The 20,851-nt window shown below is 39.0% G+C and overlaps 2 protein-coding genes across 6 annotated transcripts in view; both read left to right on the top strand.

The window, feature by feature from the left end:
* Nucleotides 1-20,851, top strand: part of HKR1 (HKR1, GLI-Kruppel zinc finger family member) — a 410,249-nt gene that overhangs the window by 142,221 nt on the left and 247,177 nt on the right. The gene's annotated exons all lie outside the window — the stretch shown is intronic.
* ZNF568 (zinc finger protein 568) overlaps nt 1-20,851 on the top strand; it is an 88,308-nt gene that overhangs the window by 37,642 nt on the left and 29,815 nt on the right. For 3 of the 5 annotated variants that reach the window (XM_025368061.1, XM_025368060.1, XM_025368058.1), the window contains one exon: nt 1,975-5,190. In XM_025368061.1, coding sequence (XP_025223846.1) covers nt 1,975-3,557 — 1,583 coding nt within the window. In that variant the 3' untranslated portion in view covers nt 3,558-5,190. Of the gene's footprint in view, nt 1-1,974; nt 5,191-20,851 lie in introns of those variants that run through there. The other 2 variants (XM_025368057.1, XM_025368059.1) reach the window with 2 other exon arrangements.

The raw sequence follows: 20,851 nt of genomic DNA, 5'->3' as shown, positions 1-20,851 counted from the left end.
ACAGGATGGAAAAGCATGGTGGGAGATTGGAATACATGTTACTTAAGCAGATCCATAACTCTTGCCTTGGTGTGTAACTGCTCCCTACTCAGACTTTAATCCTCTTCTTTTTAGTTCCACTCTTATCCTACCCACTCCCCCTTTTTTTGAGATGAGGTCTTGCTGTTTCCCAGACTAGTCTCAAACTCCTGGCCATTAGCAACCCTTCCAAATAGCTGGGAATACAGGTACAGCCCAGTGCATCTGGTTTTTTAAATTAATAAACTTCATCTTTTAGGCTGGTTTTAGGTTCATGACAAAACTGAGTGGTGTACAGAGCTCATGAAAAAGTACGAAGTATATGAATACCCACTGCCCGAGCACACATACAGCCTTCCCCACTGTCAACATCTTGCACCACAGTGGTGTATTTGTTACCGTCAATGAACCTGCATTACTGTTATTATTATACACATCATTATTACCCAAAGTCCGTAATTTACATTAGGGTCACTCCTGGTGTTGTACATTCCATGGGTTTTGATAAATGTTTAATGACTCAGATCCATTATAGTATGGTACAGAATACTTTCACTGCCCTAAAACTCCCCTGTCTTCCCCCTATTTATTCCTTCCTCTCCCATAAGCTCTGACAACCACTGATATGTTTACTGGTCATGATTTTGCCTTTTCCAGTTTGGAATCATACAGTAGGTGGCCTTTTCCAATGGGCTTCTTTCACTTAGCAACATGCATTTAAGGTTCCTCCATGTCTTCTTACAACTTGATGGCACATATTTTTATCATTGATGAATATTTCATTGTCCAGATGTACCACAGTTTATCCATTCGCCTAGTAAAGGGCATCTTCCAAGTGTTGGCAATTAGGAATAAAGCTACTGTAAATATCCATGTGCAGGTTTTTGTATGGACATAAGTTTTCAACTCATTGGGGTAAATACCAAGCATGGTTGCTGAATAATATGGTAGTAGTATGTCTAATGTTGTAAGAAACTGCCAGACTGTCTTCCAAAGTGGCTATACCATTTTGCAGTCCTACCAGCAATGAGTGAGAGTTCCTATTGCTCTGCAAATTTGTCAGCCTTTGACTTACTAGTTGCAGCAGGGGTTTTTTGTTGTTGTTGATTTTTTTTTTTTTTCGGATTTCCTACATAGATGATCATATCACCTGTGAACAAAGACAGTTCTTGTTTCGTTTTTCCTTCCTAATCTGAATAGCTTTTATTTCCTTTTCTTGTTGCATTCGGTAGGACTTCTAGTACAATGTTAAAAAGCAGTAATGCAAGGGAACATCCTTGCCTTGTGCTTGTTTATCCCTACTTTTTGAGTGCCTGGATTCTCCAATTCTTGAGCCTTTCCAGTGATTTTTGGCCAAATCACTTTGTTGCTTATTGTCATTTGCATCTTCATGATACTTTAACTTTATAGCTTTGCTATTCTGTTTATGGTTCTCTAAATGCTTCTCATCCTGCAGTATTATGTTAAAATCTCTTGTTCACCTTTTTTACACTCATGTCTCCTTTTTCTTATGGATTTAACCCTTTATTCTTTCACTATCATTTTAATGGAATTTTAGGAAGGAGGAAAAATACATGCATTCAAGCCAGTGTGTTTAATCACAAATGTTAATTTTGCTCTTTAGCCGTTTGATTCCCTGTCAGTCATTTTTGTGTTCACCCTTTCATTTTAATTATTCTATTCATTTTGCTGATTTCTGCACTGTTTTTGGACACTCTACAAATCAATCAAAGCTACTTGGACCTACAGATACCAGTTTTTGTCTCCATATGTTTGATGTAGTAGTTAACTTCTCAAACCTTAGGAACTAGGAACATTTACTCTTAGCTTTCTTTCATATTGGTTGACTAGGCCAACATCAAAGATTAAACCCCACATTAGCCAATTTCTGATATGTTATTAACAGTATAGTGGTAGAATAATTCACAAGTAATAATTTCTGGTCCTCCATTTTAGAAGTTTGGGAAGTTGATGAACAGATCAAGAAGCAACAGGAAACACTTGTGAGGAAAGTCACATCCATCTCCAAGAAAATTCTGATAAAGGAAAAAGTCATTGAATGTAAAAAAGTTGCGAAAATATTTCCTCTGAGTTCAGACATTGTTACTTCAAGACAAAGCTTCTATGACCATGACTTACTTGATAAGGGTTTGGAGCATAATTTAGACTTACTTAGATATGAGAAAGGCTGTATAAGAGAGAAACAGAATGGATGTAATGAGTTTGGGAAACCATTTTACCATTGTGCATCCTATGTTGTAACCCCCTTTAAGTGTAATCAGTGTGGACAAGACTTCAGTCATAAATTTGACCTCATTAGACATGAGCGAATTCATGCTGGAGAGAAACCTTACAAATGTAAAGAATGTGGAAAAGCCTTCAGTAGGAAGGAAAATCTTATTACACATCAGAAAATTCATACTGGGGAAAAACCGTATAAGTGTAATGAATGTGGAAAAGCTTTCATTCAGATGTCAAACCTTATTAGACACCAGAGAATTCATACTGGGGAGAAACCTTATGCATGTAAGGATTGTTGGAAAGCCTTCAGTCAGAAATCAAATCTCATTGAACATGAGCGAATTCACACTGGAGAGAAACCCTATGAATGTAAGGAATGTGGGAAATCCTTCAGCCAGAAGCAAAATCTTATCGAGCATGAGAAAATTCATACTGGGGAGAAACCGTATGCATGTAATGAATGTGGTAGAGCTTTTTCTCGAATGTCATCTGTTACGCTACATATGAGAAGTCACACGGGGGAGAAACCCTATAAATGTAATAAATGTGGAAAAGCTTTCTCTCAATGCTCAGTATTTATTATACATATGAGAAGTCACACTGGTGAGAAACCCTATGTATGTAGCGAATGTGGGAAAGCCTTCTCTCAAAGTTCATCCCTTACCGTACATATGCGAAATCATACAGCTGAGAAACCCTATGAATGTAAGGAATGTGGAAAAGCCTTCAGCAGGAAAGAAAATCTCATTACACATCAGAAAATTCACACTGGAGAGAAACCTTATGAATGCAGTGAATGTGGGAAAGCCTTTATTCAGATGTCAAACCTCATTCGACACCAGAGAATTCATACGGGTGAGAAACCCTATGCATGTACAGTCTGTGGAAAAGCCTTTAGTCAGAAATCAAACCTCACTGAACATGAGAAAATTCATACTGGAGAGAAACCTTATCATTGTAATCAATGTGGGAAAGCTTTCAGTCAGAGACAAAATCTTCTTGAACATGAAAAAATTCATACGGGAGAGAAACCATTCAAATGTAATGAATGTGGTAAAGCCTTCTCTCGAATCTCATCCCTCACTCTTCATGTGAGAAGTCACACAGGGGAGAAACCCTATGAATGTAATAAATGTGGGAAAGCCTTTTCTCAGTGCTCATTACTTATTATACATATGAGAAGTCATACTGGTGAGAAACCCTTTGAATGTAATGAATGTGGGAAAGCATTCTCTCAAAGAGCATCCCTTTCTATACATAAGAGAGGTCATACAGGTGAGAGACACCGAGTATATTAAATGGAAGAAGCCCTCTTAAATTCAACCCATGTTTTACTTAAAATATCTTGGCATAAGCTCAAAAAACCAGGATCTTTATGGAAAAATTTTAATACTTTGTTAAAAGATGTAAGACTGGAATAAATGGAGAGAAATACCATATACATAGATGGAAAAACCCGGTATAAAAACCTCCAATTCTAAAAATCTATAGACTGAATGCACTTCCAAACAAAATCTACTGAGAATCTAGGATCTTTCAAAAATGATTACAAAATTCATGTGAAGTAGAAGTGTATGGATTGCTGAGACAATTTTGAAAAGAACAGAGGAAACACCCTCACTGTATAATATAAAGTTATAGTCATTTAAAAATGTGTGGTATTAGTACATTAGTAAGTAAATAAGCAGATTTTAAAGAATAGAATATCCAGAAGCAGACTCATGAATATATGTGAACTTGGGATATGTTAGACCTGACATCATGAATTAGTAGGGAAATGATGACCTAGTCAATAAAATTGCTGGGAATATTTGACTCCCCGTATTAGAGGAACTAAAATTACAACATCATGACATATTAAAAAATAAATATCATTATTATTATTATTTTTTTTTTTTTTTGAGACAAAGGTCTCACTCTGTCGCCCAGGCTGGAGTACAGTGGTGCAATCTCAGCTCACTGCAGCCTTTCTGCCTTCTGGGTTCCTTTTTTTTTTTTTTGTATTTTTAGTAGAGATGGGATTTCTCCATGTTGGCCAGGCTAGTCTTGAACTCCTGACCTCAAGAGATCTGCCCTCTTTGGCATCCCAAAGTGCTGGGGTTTAGAGGCTTGAGCCACTGTGCCTGTCCAAAAGATTAATATTCTAAAGGATTTAAATACTGGAATCTGAAAAGCCAAACTGAAACCATTGGAAGAAAATAGAGGTTATTGTCTATGACGTTGAGGCCAGGGAGCCTTTTTTTTTTTTTTTTTAAAAAAAAAAGGACTCTGTAATTCTACTTCTAGGTATACATCCTATAGAAACTCACAAATAATGCATAAGAAATATTTATATGATATATGTACGTATGTATAACCAGATGCAGTGGCACATGCCTATAATCCCAGCTACTTTGGAGGCTGATATAAGAAGATAACTTGAGCTCAGGAGTTCAAGACCAGCCTGGGAAACATAGCAAGACCCAATCTCTTAAAAAAAAGAAATATATAGACATATATCTGCCTTGAAAATAACCTATTCGTCATTGGGGTAATGATGAATAAAATATGATATATTCAAATGATAGAATAGTATACAGCACTTAACACAGTGACCCAGATCCGTATTGTATAACATGGATAGTTAAAACAATGTTGAGTAAAAAAATCAAAATACAAATGAAACATTGTATAATAATATTTATGTAAATTGGAATGAAATCATTTAGAAAGAACAACTGTTTCTATTATTGAAAAGTGTATGTTAAACTATTTAAAATAGAATAGAAGGATACATACCCAATTATTGATAGCATTGTCTCTGGAGATTGAATTTGAGGCTGTTGATTAAAAGGAGACTTGAGCTTTGCTTGTAATTTTTATGCCTTAAAAAAAGACTGGTAGCATATAAAATAAATCTTAAAAGCTAATGATACACAATGATAATATGAATGTTTACTTGTAACAGTGTTTTTCTAGTTCTTTCTCAGAATAGGCCAAGGGAAGCCTGTGCCCATAGAAGGAAATGTTATAATGGATTCATATGCCCTATCAGATGCTCAACTATTTTATGAAAAATATCTCTAGAAAATTAGCAATTAGAATATTCCTGTTTATTATATAATGTGAAATTAGCACATTTTAGCAACTTGATGATGCTGTTTTTCTATATTTTAACATTTCTGAAATTGGACTCCTTTCAACTGATGATATCTTAGATTCAAGTAAATAATTATTAAAACTTTGAAAATCAGGTGGCAGTATAACAAATGAAATGTGTTTTTATTTACTAGCTCAGGGCATCATGTCTACTACTCATGGTGCCTGTCCTCTCAGTGTAGCCAGTATTACTAGACAGCAAATTTATTAGGTTCATAGCTAACTGATTACTGATATATTTAGTCATTGTGGAGAGATTAAGATTTTTCCTGAGAAAGTGACTTTGCAATATTTGTTTTCTTGCCCTGTAATTTTCCATACAACCAGCATAGGCATTAATATCATTGTTAATTATAACAATATTTTGAAATGAGAAATCTTTATTTCCTGAGGTGGCCATAAGCAATTGTGTAAAAGTGTGTTGGTCTTAACCTACAGACCATTTTATTCTTTTTACAACTCTTGACTTACACAGCCCATCCAGTTTTGGTTGGAAATGGTGGTGAACTCAGATCCTGAACACTAATAATAGAGTTCCTCTTGAAGGGTCTCATTCTTTGTAACAATACATGAACCAACCCTTACAGAGGTGATGTTTTTATTATGCCATCTCTACAATATTATTTGATATACAATACAGAAAGCTGCTAATGCCGTTTTAAAAAGGAGATAGGGCCAGACGCAGTAGCTCAAGCCTGTAAACCCAGCCCTTTGGGAGGCCGAGGTGGGTGGATCATCTGAGGTCAGGAATTCAAGACCAGCCTGGCCAACAGGATGAAACCTCAACTCTATTAAAAATACAAAAATTAGCCAGACATGGTGGCGGGTGCCTGTGATCCCACCTACTCAGGAGACTGAGGCAGGAGAATCACTTGAACACGGGAGGCAGAGGTTGCAGTGAGCCAAGATCATGCCACTGCACTCCAGCCTGGATGACAGAGTAAGACCCTTTCTCAAAAAAATAAAAAATAAAAATAAAAAGGAGATAGGTTGGGTGTGGTGGCTCATGCCTGTAATCCCAGCACTTTGGGAGGCCTAGGCAGGCAGATTACCTGAGGTCAGGAGTTCAAGACCAGCCTGGCCAATATGGTGAAACCGCACCTCTACTAAAGATACAAAAATTAGCCAGGCGTGGTGGTGCGTGCCTGTAATCCCAGCTACTCAGGAGGCTGAGGCAGGAGAATCACTTGAACCTATTGGGGTGGAGGTTGCAGTGAGCCAAGATCACACCAGTGCACTTCAGCCTGGGCAACACAGCAAGACTCTGCCTCAAAAGAATAAAAATAATAAAAAGGAGATAAAAATAGGGGGTGCTTATGAAAAGGGATCTTTAGCTTTTATGATTGAACATGAACTACATTTGTTTGAAGTTAATTTCCCAAAAGTAAATCTCAAACTAAAGTTGTGAAGTACAACCATGACTATCAGTTTTGATTGTTATTAGGTATTTTTGAAGACCGATGGTGACTTAACAGCAGGGACTGACTTTAGTGAAAACAATTACAACTTACTAAAACTGAAATATCTAAATGAGTATTATCATTTCATAGTCCCTTCTTCAGTAAGTTTTATACTAAATCCAGTTTTGCCAGCATACCCAATATTTATGTGTAAACTGTTTTTTGGTTTTTTTTTTTTTTGAGACAAAGTCTTGCTCTGTCACCCAGGCTGGAGAGCAGTGGTGTGATTTCGGCTCACTGCAACCTCTGCCTCCTGGGTTCAAGTGATTCTTTTTTTTTTTTTTTTTTTTTTGTATTTTTAATGGAACTGGGGTTTCACCATGTTGGCCAGGCTGGTCTCGAACTCCTGACCTCAGGTGATCTGCCCACCTCCGCCTCCCAAAGTGCTGGGATTACAGGTGTTGAGCCACTGCGCCAGCCTGTAAACTTTTTTTTTTTTGGAGAGGGGTCTCCCTCTGTCACCCAGGCTGGATTGCAGTGGCATGATCTTGGCTCACTGCAGCCTCCACCTCCTGGGCTCAAGCGATTCTCCTGCCTCAGTCTCCTGAATAGCTGGGACTATAGGCACCCGCCCAGCTAATTTTTGTATTTTAGTAGAGACAGGGTTTCATTATGTAGGTCAAGCTGGTCTGTGAGCCACCATCCCCAGCCTGTAAAGCTTTTTTCAAAAAATAGTTTTCACATTTCATGTATCCACACAAGTAACCCTGTATAAGTATTTGTGAGACATTTTTTTTTTTTTTTGGTCTAAACAGTTGTTTTTCTTTGTGATTTTTCTTTTTAATTTTTGTTTTTGTTTTGGCCTGTACTTTATATGCCTTAAATCCTCTGCCCCTTTCTTTACATAGCTTTGGAGTCAACAGAGAAATGTAAAATTCCACTTAAGGCCCATAAGGACAACCTTAGATTTCTCTTTTGGCCTCTCTCACCCCAGTAAGACTGGCTGAGCCTATCAGGTGAGGTAAAGTGCCTCAGAATAGGTCTAAAAGGGTGTTTTACTGACCTTGTGTCAGCAAGCAGATGATCTGGTCTTTGTAAATTCATTTTTTCCTTCTGTCCTAAGGGGTAGAAATAATAAGATAGATATAAGTGACTGAGATAAACTTTGAAAAAAATCATTAATTAAATCATGGCGAATTCTTCTTTACCTGAACACACTTGAGTTACTGCCTAGAGAGTTTCCATTCTAGAGTTCAGACTTCATAAGAGGTCCAGTTCCTGTGAATGGCCTCAAAACAGACAGAATAAAATATACTAATAGTGGCTTGGATTAGACACAGCAGTAGAAATTGGTAGATTTCAGATACATTTTGGAGGTGATTCAACATAATGAGTTCATAGGAAAGATGAGGAGTAAAGAGATAAAGGATAACTCCTATGTTTTAATGGAAAGAAACTGGCTGGACGGTGGACCATTTGATAAAAATGCAGCAGGTTGGGGAGAAATATTTTAGGATAGAGGTTGGGGGTGGAATCAAGATGTGTGATGGACTTTCTTTTCAGCTGTTTCCCAGAAGCAGGCTTTGAGATGAGGATTCCTATGCAAGTGATTTATTAAGGAAGTGCTTTCAGTAAGAGGGGTAAGAGAATGGAAGAAGCAGAATAAGAAAGAGAAGTCAGTCAAGGGTATGATCGCAGGCACAGTCCTGCCACGGATGATTTCCTCCTGATCCCTGTGGGAACTCGAGTGTAAGCTATGCCTCAGACTTTTCAAGATTCCACCTTCAGGACTGAGGCACTTGTGCTGCCAGCTTCTGAGAATCTTGGCTGCTGACAACTCACAGCTAAATTCCTCTAAGGAATTGCTGTTGGATGAAAGGAGCTGCCTTATACAAGGTTACACTGTCTCCCTGCAGGCAGCTTGGCCCACGATGCCTCAGTTTAGAGCAACTCTGAAGAGCAGTCGCAGCTCTAGAGCTCCCCAGGGAACAAATTTCAACTACATCAGTTTAATTTCTCTTTCCATCCAATTCTTCTTTATTCATTTCCTTACTGCTGATGTTTCCAAGAGATCTCCCCAATAAACCCTACCATAGATTTCCATCTCAGATTCTTTTCCTGGGAAACTGACTTAAAACAGTAGGCATTTTGCAACAGTAGTCCTCAAATTGAAATTTAAAAAAAATTTTTTTTTTTTTTTTTGAGACAGGGTCTCACTCTGCTGCCCAGGCTGGAGTATGTGATGCAATCTTGGCTCACTGAAATCTCTGCCTCCCAGGCGCAAGCAATTCTCATGCCTCAGCCTTCTGAGTAGCTGGGATTACAGGTGTGCACCACTATGCTCAGATAAATTTTTGTATTTTTAGTAGAGATGGGGTTTCACTATGTTGGCTAGGCTGGTCTTGAACTCCTGGCCTCAAATGATCTGCCCACCTCGGTCTCCCAAAGTGCTGGGATTACAGGTGTGAGCCACAGCACCCAACCAAAAACCATTTTTGATTCATTTGAAACTAATAAACTCATTACATGTTAATATAAATAATAAATTTTTAGGAAATTATTTTATGAAAAATAATTATTTCCAAAACAAAAAAAAATAGCGTCATTGTTACACAATTTTCAAATACTTTAAATAAAAGCAGACAGCTGGGTTCTCATATCTGCTTCTACATTTAGTCACATGTAGACTGGGAAACTCATTCTATACTCATGAGCAAATGAGATCAAAAGAAGGAAAAATATGGAAATAGTTTCAATCTCAAGGCTCCCTAGTGATTTCCAGACTGTTCTTTTTTTTTTTTTTTTTTAAATGGAGTCTTGCTCTGTCGTCCAGGCTGGAGTGTAGTGGTGCGATCTTGGCTCACTGCAGTCTCCGCCTCCCAGGTTAAGGGATTCTCCCTGCCTCAGCCTCCCAAGTAGCTGAGATTACAGGCGCCTGCCACCATGCCTGGCTAACTTTTGTATTTTTAGTAAAGATGGAATTTTGCCGTGTTGGCCAGGCTGGTCTTGAGCTCCTGACCTCAGGTGATCCATCTTGGCCTCCCAAAGTGCTGGGATTACAGGCATAAGCCACCATGCCTGGCCCCAGACTGTTCTTTAACTGCTGTTTTGACATTTGGCGTGGTTTCTTCAAAAACTTGATGTCATGGGCTAAAGAGGTGTATAGATAGGAGGCCAAGGGGAAGCACTGGCATGCTGTCCATAAGTGGTCTCAGATGGAGGACTTGCGAAAAAAGGAAAATGGATAAGGAAAATGTTAAATATGTGGGTAAATAGAAACAAATATTGGCAGTGGAAAAGAAGAGCAAAATTGACTTACAAGGTTTTCAAATGCTGTGAAAATACTGGAAAATAATGGTATATAATTCAGTGGTTTGGAGTGGGTTTGATTTAAAGTATTTCAAGTCTCTTTACTATTAAATATAAAGCTAATTTTTTAAGATTCAGATTTTGAAGGATTGTAAGAGACCAAAAGATTGCCTTATTGAGTTGAGGAAGTTCCCTTCTATTCCTAAATTTTTGACTGTTTTATTGTGATTGAGTGTTGGATTTTTGTCAAATGATTTTTCTGCATCTATAGACATGATTATATGATTTTTCTTCTTTAGCCTCTTGATGTTATGAATTACATTAATAGATTTTCAAACATTGAATCAATCTTGCATTTCTGGGATAAATCCCACTTGATTGTGGTGTATAATTCTTGTTATATATTACTGGATTTGATTTGCTAATATTGAGTATTTTTGCATCTATATTCATGAGAGATGTTGTTCTGTAGTTTTCTTTTCTTGTAATATGTTTCTCCTGGTTTTGGTATTAGGATAATGCTGGCCTCATAGACTGAGTTAGGAAATACTTCCTTTTTCTAGAAGACAGTGTAGAGAATTGATAAAATTTCTTTCTTATATGTTTGGGAGCATTAATCAGTAAACCCTTCTGGGCCTGATGCTTTCTATTTTGGAAGGTTAATAGTTATTGATTCCATTTATTTAATAGATACAGACCTGTTTGGATTGTCTATTCTTGGTGAGTTTTGACAGATTGTGTCTTTCAAGGAATTATTCTGTTTCATATAGATTATCAAATTTATTGTCATAATATGCTTTATACTCTTTTATTCTTGTTCATAATCTTTTTTTTTCTTTTTTCTTTTCTTTTTTCTTTTCTTTTTTTTTTTTTTGAAACAGGGTCTCTCACCCAGGCTGAAGTGCAGTGGCACAATCTTGGCTCACTGCAAACCTCCACCTCTCGGGTTCAAGCAATTCTTTTGTGCCTCAGCCTCCTCGAAAGTGCTGGGATTGCAGGCGTGAGCTACCACGCCCAGCCAGGTGGAGTCTTTAGATTTTCCTAGATATAGGATTATATCATCAACAAAAAGGCACAGTTTGACTTGCTATTTTCCAATTTGGATACCTTTTATTTCTTTCTCTTGCCTGATTGGTCTGGCTGGGATTTCCAGTACTATGTTGAATAGGAGTGGTGAAAGTGGGCATTGTTCCAATTCTTAGTGGAAATGCTTTCAGCTTTTCCCTATTCACTATGGTGTCAGCTGTGGGTTTGTTATATATAACCTTTATTATTCTGAGGTATATACCTTCTGTGCCTAGCTTGTTGAAGTTTTTATTGTGAAAGCATGTTGAATTTTATCAGATGCTTTTTCTGCATCTATTGAGATGATCATGTGGTTTTTGTCCTTTATTCCGATGTGATGTATCATGTTAACTGATTTGCATACATTGACCCATCTTTGCATCCATGGTATAAATCTCACTTGATTGTGGTGTATTATCATTTTGCTGTGCTATTGGATTTGGTTTGTTAGTGCTTTGTTGAGGATTTTTGCATCTACTTTTGGTCAGATATCAGCCTTTAGTTTTCTTTTGATGTTGTGTCCTTCCCTGGTTTTGGTAACAGGATGATCCTGGCCTTGTAGAATGAGTTGGGGAGAATTCTCTCCTCTATGATTTTTTGGAATAGTTTCAGGAGAATTGGTATTAGTTCTTCTTCGTATGGTGTAATTTGGCTGTGATTCCAATTGGCCCTGGACTTTTCTTGGTTGGGAGACTTTTTATTACTGATTTAATCTCACTACTTCTTAGTGGTCTGTTCAGATTTTATATTTCCTCCTCATTCAGTGTTGGTAAGTTTTATGTTTTCAGGAATATATCTGTTTTCCCTAGGTTTTCTAGTTGGTCAGTATAGTGTTGCTTATAAGTCTGTGACGCTCTTTTGTATTTCTGTAGTATCAGTTGTAATGTCTCCTTCTTCATTTCTAATTTTGCTTATTTGGATCTTCTCTCTTCTTGGTTAGTCTACCTAGTGGTTTACCAATTTGGGTTATCTTTTTGAATAACCAACTTTTCATTTTGTGGATCTTTCATAATGTTTTAGTCTCTATTTCATTTAATTCTGCTCTGATCTTATATTATTTCTTTTCTTTTGCTAATTTGTGGTTTGGCTTGTTCTTGTTTTCTAGTTCTTTGAGGTACATTGTTAGATTGTTAATTTGTAATTGTTCTACTTTTTTTTTTTTTTTTTTTTTTTTAGACAGTCTCCTCACTCTGTTGCCCAGGCTAGAGTGCAGTGGTGCAATCTCAGCTCACCGTAACCTCTGCCTCCCGGGTTCAAGCGGTTCTCCAGTCTCAGCCTCCCGAGTACCTAGAATTACAGGCACCCACCACCATGCTCGGCTAATTTTTGTATTTTTAGTAGAGATGGAGTTTCACCATGTTAGCCAGGCTGGTCTCGAACTCCCAACCTCAGGTGATCCGCCCACTTCGGCCTCCCAAAGTGTTGGGATTACAGGCATGAGCCACCGTGCCCAGCCAACTTTTTTGATTGCATTCTACATTTATTGCTATAAGCTTCCCTCTTAGCACTACTTTTGCCCTATTTCACAGGTTTGGGAATGTTGTGTTTTCATTTTCAGTTATTTCCAGAAACTTTTCTTCAGCCTGGCATGGTGGCTCACCATGTAAAAATACAAAAATTCGCCGAGCGTGGTGTCACTTGCCTGTAATCCCAGCTACGCGGGAGGCTGAGGTAGGAGAATTGCTTGAATCTGGGAGGCGGAGGTTGCAGTGAGCCGAGATCGTGCCATTGCACTCCAGCCTGGGCAACAAGAGTGAAACTCCATCTCAAAAAAAAAAAAAAAAAATTTTCAATTTTCATTTTGGTTGTAATCTTTAGTGGTTATTCAGGAGTATGATATTTAATTTCCATTTATTGGTATACTTTCCAAAGTTCCTCTTGGTGTTGATCTCTAGTTTTATTCCATTGTGGTCTAAGATACTTGATAAGATTTCAGCTTTTAAAAACTTGTTGAGGCCGGGCGCGGTGGCTCAAGCCTGTAATCCCAGCACTTTGGGAGGCCGAGACGGGCGGATCACGAGGTCAGGAGATCGAGACCATCCTGGCTAACACGGTGAAACCCCGTCTCTACTAAAAATACAAAAAAATAAGCCGGGCGAGGTGGCGGGCGCCTGTAGTCCCAGCTGCTCGGGAGGCTGAGGCAGGAGAATGGCGCAAACCCGGGAGGCGGAGCTTGCAGTGAGCGGAGATCTGGCCACTGCACTCCAGCCTGGGCGACAGAGCGAGACTCCGTCTCAAAAAAAAAAAAAAAAAAAAAAAAAAACTTGTTGAGACTTGTTTTGTGGCCTACTCAATGGCCTGTTATGGAGATTGTTCCATGTACTGGTGAAAATAATGTATAGTCTACATCTGTTGGGTGAAAGGTTCTGTGAATATCTGTTAGGTGCATTTGGTCTAAAGTCTAATTTAAATCTAATTTTTAAAAACTGTCTAATTTTTTAAAACTAATGCTGAGAATGGGATGTTGAAGTCCCTCATTATTATTGTATTGCAGTCTCTCTCTTTAGATCTAGTAATATTTGCTTTATGAATCTGGGTACTTCAGTGTTGGCTGCATAGATATTTAGAATTGTTATGTCCACTGCTGGTTTAATCACTTTACGTTTATATAATGACCTTCTTTGTCTTTTTTTTTTTTTTTTAACTCTTTTTGACTTAAAATCTCTTTAATCTGTTAGAAGTATAGCTACTTCTGCTCACTTTTGGTTTCCATTTTCATGAAATATCTTTTTCCATCCTTTTACTTTCAGTCTATATGTGTCATTACCAGTAAGGTGAGTTTCTTTTAAGTAGGATATTTGGGGATCATTTTTGTTTTAAATCCATTCAGCCATTCTGTATTTTTTAAGTGGGGAATTTAATCCATATATGTTCAAAGTTATTATTATTATTATTATTTTGAGATGAAGTCTCACTCTGTTGCCCAGGCTGGAGTGCAATGGCGCTCACTGCAACCCCTGCCTCCTTGGTTCAAGCTATTCTGCCTCAGCCTCCCGAGTAGCTGGGATTACAGGCATGTGCCAGCACACCTGGGTATTTTTGTATTTTAGTAGAGATGGGGTTTTGCCATGTTGGCCAGGCAGGTCTCAAACTCCTGACCTCAGGTGATGCGCCTGCCTCGGCCTCCCAAAGTGCTAGGATTACAGACGTGATCCACCGACCTGGCTCACAGTTATTATTGACATATGAAGTTTTGTCTCTATCATATTGTTAATTGGTTTGGGTGTTGGGTTTTTTTTTGAGACCTCCTGGGGTCAAGCAGTCCTCCCACCTGAGCCCCACAAGTAGCCCCCCATACACCACCATGCCTGGCTAATTTTTTTTATTTTTATAGAGATGGAGTCTCACTGTGTTGCCCAGGCTAGTCTTGAACTCCTGGGCTCTAATGATCTTCCTCTCTCCGGCTCCAAAGTGCTGAGATTGCAGATTTAAACCACCATGCCCAGCCTTTTTTGTTGTGTTATGTTTTTTGGGTTTTTTTAACTTGTTTTCTTATGGTCACTGTGGCTTGGTAGACTTCTGTAGTAGTACCATGTGAGTCCTTTCTCTTTCTTCTTTATGTGTTTACTTTACCGGTGAGTTTTATAGTTTCACTTATTTTCATGATAGTAAATGTTACAGTGTTATTTTTTTTTTGCTTCCAGGTTTAAGACCCCCTTGAGCTTTTCTTTCTTTCTTTCTTTCTTTTTTTTTTTTTTTCTTTTTTTTCTTTTCTGAGACAGTTTCACTCTGCCACCCAGGCTGGAATGTAGTGGTGCAATCTCCGATCACTGCAACCTCCACCTCCCAGGTTCAAGTGATTCCTGTGCCTCAACCTCCCAAGTAGCTGGGATTACAGGCATGCTCCACCACACATGGCTAATTTTTGTATTTTTAGTAGAGACGGGCTTTTACCATGTTGACCAGGCTATTCTCAAACTGCTGACCTCAAGTGATCCACCTGCCTGTATCTCCCATAGTGCTGAGATAACAGGAGTGAGCCACCACACCCAGCCTTCAGCTTTTCTTATAAGGCCAGTCTAGTGGTAACAAATTTCCTTAGCATTTGCTTGTCTAGAAAGGACTATTTCTCCTTCGTTTATGAAGGATAATTTTGCTGGACGTAGCATTCTTGGCTAGTTTTATTTATTTATTTTTTTTAGCACTTTAAATATATCATCCCATTTTCTTTTGACATGTAAGGTTTCTGCTTAGAAATCCTCTATTAGTCTTATGGGGTTTCTTTTACAGGTGACTAGATGCTTTTTTTTCTTTTAAGGATTCACTCTTTATCTTTGTTTGACTTGAAACAATGTGAATATAATTGTGCCATGGAGAAAAACTTTTTGCATTTTATCTCCTTGCGTATTGCGAGCCTTCTGTATCTGGATGTCTGAATATCTTGTTAGGCTTTGGAAGTTTTCATTCATAATTTTATTAAATCGGTTTTCATTGCTAAATAATGGTACCACAATCACCTGTTAATGAATAGTTGGGTTGTTTCCAGTTTGGAGGCTATCGAAAATAAGGCTACCATGAATATTTGTGTAAAAATTCTTCGTATAGATATATGTTTTCATTTCTCTTGGATAAATACCAAGGATTGGATTGGCTAGGTAGTATAGGAAATATGAATTTTATGAAAATTCTTAATTTCAGACCTGTCAATTCAGTCTCAGTAGCTTCATTTTTCTTAGCTTGATAAACGATGGAAATATTAACCCAGTGGCAATTTTATGTACGCACACTGATGAATGTCAGCTGCACTAGGCTTTGGGCAGAGTGCCAAAACAAATGGCAAAGCAAAGCCTCAACAGCTGCTCCAGGGGCATAATTAATGACCGTGTCCTAAAGACATTTCAGTGTTAACATATAACCAGCTGCTGTTTCTCCTGTAACTAAATTTAACAACTGACCGCAACATGAACAGCATTTTATGAGATACTCCCAATACAGTCTCTATTAAATGAGTTTGGTAGAGGGCTAAGCTATGACTGGTGCCCTATTTCAGAGTTGTTTTTTAACATTGGCAATACCTTTTCATGTATTAGAAAGGCCCAAGTTGGCTGGGCGCAGTGGCTCACAGCTGTAATCTCAGCACTTTGGGAGGCTGAGGCAGGCAGATCATGAGGTCAAGAGATCGAGACCATCCTAGCCAACATGGTGAAACCCCATCTCTACTAAAAATACAAAAATTAGCTGGGCGTGGTGGTGGGTGCCTGTAGTCCCAGCTACTCAGGAGGGTGAGGCAGAAGAACCGCTTGAACCTGGGAGGTGGAGGTTGCAGTGAGCTGAGATTACGCCACTAGACTCCATCCTGGCAACAGAGCAAGACTCAGTCTCAAAAAAAAAAAAAAAAGAAAGAAAGAAAGAAAGAAAGAAAGAAAGGCCCAAGTCACATAAACATTTGTTAATTCGCTTCTGAACCTGTGTGAAATATTACTTTCTTGTTACGTAGTGGACAGTAACTTTGTAAGATCTCCTGGTGTCCAGAACCCAAGCTTGATTTCTGCTGTTTCTGGATATCCTTTAAAGAAACAAGTACTGGAGGCAGAGAATAACCTATTAAGTGTTCTCTGAAATATGAGGTATCTGAGCCTATCTGATCTTTTAAGTCAAAATAATGAGGTGAGCCAGGCATAGTGGCTCATGCCTATAATCCCAGCACTTTGGGAAGCCAGGATGGGAAGATTGCTTGAGCCCAGGAGTTCAAGACCAGCCTGGGCAACATAGTGAGACCCTGTGTCTACAAAAAAGTTTAAAAAATTTTGGCGGATGTTTTGACACACACTTGTAGTCCCAGCTGCTTGGGAGGCTGAGATGGGAGGATCCTTGAGCCCGGGAGGTTGGGGCTGCAATGAGCCATGATTACCACTCCAGCCTGGGCAACAGAGTGAGACCTTATCTCTTAAATAAACAAACAAAATAATGAAATGAAAGTAGATACAAGAGGTGGTGGAACTTGCAGCAGATGACAACCATGTCCCCTGAGGTGACTGACACCTCCAGTGTTAGAGGTGGAAGAGCATCACCTCTAAATTAAAAAATTACCTTCTGCGCTCTCCTAGTTGTGACAATGGTCTTTAGTCTTTGGGGACAAGCAAGTGCTATAGGAGGGACTTGTATCTATACAAAGACTTGTACAACTGGGCTTGAAATTTTCATTAAGGATGTAAATGTTATCCTACTTTCTTGGGAATCTTTGATTATTGCTATGGTTTCAATATTTGTCCCGTCCAAAATTCATGTTGAAATTTAGTTGCCATTATAACAGTATTAAGAGGTGGAACCTTTACAAGGTGATTAGCTCGTGAGAGCTCCACACTCATGGGTGTGATTAATGCTGTTATAAAAGGACAAGTTGGACATTTATCTCTTTGCCTGTCTGCCTTCCATTTGAGGACTACCATGCGTCATAAATCTGGCCAGTGAGATATAAGCAAAAATATTTGGGGGTAATGGGTATTTGAAAGCATTTTCTTCCTTAATAAAAGGGACATAATCAGCCAGCACAGTCGTTTCCCTTAATTTTTGTCAACAGCAGAGACCAGCATTGAGTCCCTGATATAGCAGCATTCCCTTTTGGAACCAGCCAGCCTCCTGGTAGAAGGCTGATTACATTAGGTCTGTTCTATCATGGATGAGACAGAGATTCATTCTAATAAGTATAGACAGATTTTCTGGATATAGATTTTATTTTCTTGCCCATAATGCTGCTGCCAGCATCACAACCATGGACTTACAGAATGCTTTCTCCACCATTATGGCATCCCCCCAGTTTTGTGTGTGATCAAGGACTTTTTTTTTTTTTTTTTTTTTTTTTCAGACAGAGTCTTGCTCTGTCACCCAGGCTGGAGTGCAATGATGTGATCTCGACTGACTGCAACCTCTGCCTCCCAGTTCAATTAATTCTCCTGCCTCAGCCTCCCAAGTAGCTGGAATTACAGGTGCGCGTGGCCACACCAAGCTAATTTTTGTATTTTTAGTAGAGACAGGGTTTCACCACGTTGGCCAGGATGGTCTCGAACTCCTGACCTCAGGTGATCCGCCCGCCTTGGCCTCCCAAAGTGCTGGGATTATAGGCATGAGCCACAGCACCCAGCCTGATTACAGGATATAGGGTTAATATTTAAAAATCAGGCCGCGTGCGGTGGGTCCTTAGACGGATCACCTGAGATCAGTTCAAGACCAGCCTGGCCAACATGGTGAAACTCTGTCTCTACTTAAAAATACAAAAGTTAGCTGGGCATGGTGGCACGTGCCTGTAATCCCAACTACTTGGGAGGCTGAGGCACGAGAATCACTTGAACCTGAGAGGCAGAGATTACAGTGAGCTGAGATAGCACCCCTATACTCCAGCCTAGGCGACACAGCAATACTCCGTCTCAAAAAAAAAAAGAAAAAAAAATTTCTTTGTAGTTTCTGTTTCCTGACTGTATCCAGACTGATACAAACTGACTATAGAAGCTGGCTGCTGATACAAAAAGTTTCTCATCCATTTCTGGCAAAAGCCCACCATCATTCATAAATAACTTCACACAAGCTTTCTGTGATACCCAACTCCTTAAAGTCTCATAAGGCAGGACAGTTTGCCATCAAGCAAAAGCATAATGAGTTGTTTCACCACAATGGTCCTGTCTCCATGGCATATCATGATGTCCACAGTAAAGAATCCCATCTTTCTCTCCAAGATAGGTGTTTTTGCCCCATTAGTGCTTGGAATAGAACACTGGGCATGATGGAGAATCTCAACAACATGAAAATGCATATCTGTTAACAGTGGTGTTGTATTTTCTTGTGGACGAAATTGAAAACCCAGGAACAAAATAAAAAATTGGTTGTATTTGAAATTATCCCATAAAATATCTAAGATATCCTACAAAGCATATAACATGGATCAATTATCCAACACTGAAGAATAATATGTATATATGTGTGTCAAGTGTACACCATAATATCCACACATAGTAGAAAGTACACATAGAAAATGTAATTTCATTATTCATATTTATATGAAAGAAAAATACAAATTTATATGAAAGAGTAACACATATTAATTTACATGAAAATGTAACATACACCTTATATTAAATATGCATATGGGCCAGGTGCAGTGACTCACGCCTGTAATCCCAGCACTTTGGGAGGCCGAGGCAGGTGGATCACAAGGTCAGTAGATCGAGACCATCCTGGCCACCATGGTGAAACCCCGTCTCTGCTAAAAATACAAAAATTAGCCGGGCGTGGTGGCAGCTGCCTGTAGTCCCAGCTACTTGGGAGGCACAAGAATTGCTTGAACCCAGGAGGCAGAGGTTGCAGTGAACCGAGATCGTGCCACTGCACCCCAGCCTGGCAACGGAGTGAGACTCTGTCTCAAAAAAAAAAAAAATATATATATATACACACACACACACACACACACACACACACTCTCACACATGCATATGATTGTTAGAAAAAAGGAGATTCATATGGTCTGAAGTTATCATCCCTCAGGTTACTTACCAATTAAAAAGGGGAAAATAACAATGGAGACATGGCCATTACCACCTTAGCCAAGTGATGAAATTTAGCATTGCTAATAGTGAAATGACCAAATTTCACGTGTCTATTTGTGTGATCTATGTGGTTATCCTGGAGTTATCTATGTAGTAGTCTTACTAAATATGTTTAACCTAAATTTTATCACGAGGAAAAACTCGACAAACCCAGAATGTGAGACATTTGGTAGAACAAGTAGACTAGATTTTTAAGAGAAGAATGTAATGCAATAACCTGGATTGTGTCCTGCTTGAAGAAAAATGTATACAAAACATTTTGGGGACATTTAAATATGGATGAATTGTGGAATTATTGTTAATTTCCTTGAGTGTGATCTTGGTGTTGTGGTTAGATATGCATGGGATGTCAGCATGAGACACCGTGTTGTGTGGTGTGTGTGATATTGTGTTTAGTGACATATGTGTGAAAAACAGTTTAGTGATGTGTGGTAGGAAAATGCCCTTAGAAGATACACTCAGCTGAGCACAGTGGCTGGGTGTGGTGACATGCACCTGTAGTTCCAGTTACTCTGCACACTGATTGAGGTGAGGTAGGAGGATTGTTTGAACCCGGGAGGCAGAGGTTGCAGTGAGCTGAGATCACACCACTGCACTCCAGCCTGGACAACAGAACCAGACCCTGCCTCAAAAAGAAAAAAAAAAAAAAAATTGTACGGAAGTATAATGATACTTGAATTTATTTTCAAATGGTAGAGAATCAAAAGTGCAAATTGTTGACAACTTGTGAATCTAGGGGACAAGCACAAATAAGAGGTTTTTTTGTTATTGTTTTTTTTTTGAGACAGAGGCTTGCTTTGTCACCCAGGCTGGAGTGCAGTGGCAGGATCTCGGCTCACTGCAACCTCCGCCTCCTGGGTTCAAGCAATTCTCCTGCCTCAGCCTCCTGAGTAGGTGGGATTACAGGCACGTGCTACCATGTCCATCTAAGTTTTTGTATTTTTAGTAGCGACGGGGTTTCACTGTGTTAGCCAAGATGGTCTCGATCTCCTGACCTCCTGATCCACCCACCTTGGCCTCCCAAAATGCTGGGATTACAGGCATGAGCCACCGTGCCCGGCCCAAATAAGAGTTCTTTGTAGTATTCTTTCAATGCTTCTGGAGATTTGAAACTTTCCAAAATAAACAACCGAAATAAATGTG

Source organism: Theropithecus gelada, chromosome 19, assembly GCF_003255815.1.
Source record: "Theropithecus gelada isolate Dixy chromosome 19, Tgel_1.0, whole genome shotgun sequence".
NCBI classification, from domain to species: Eukaryota; Metazoa; Chordata; class Mammalia; order Primates; family Cercopithecidae; genus Theropithecus; species Theropithecus gelada.
The sequence above is the reverse complement of the archived record's forward strand: the minus strand, read 5'-3'. Positions and strand labels throughout refer to the sequence as shown.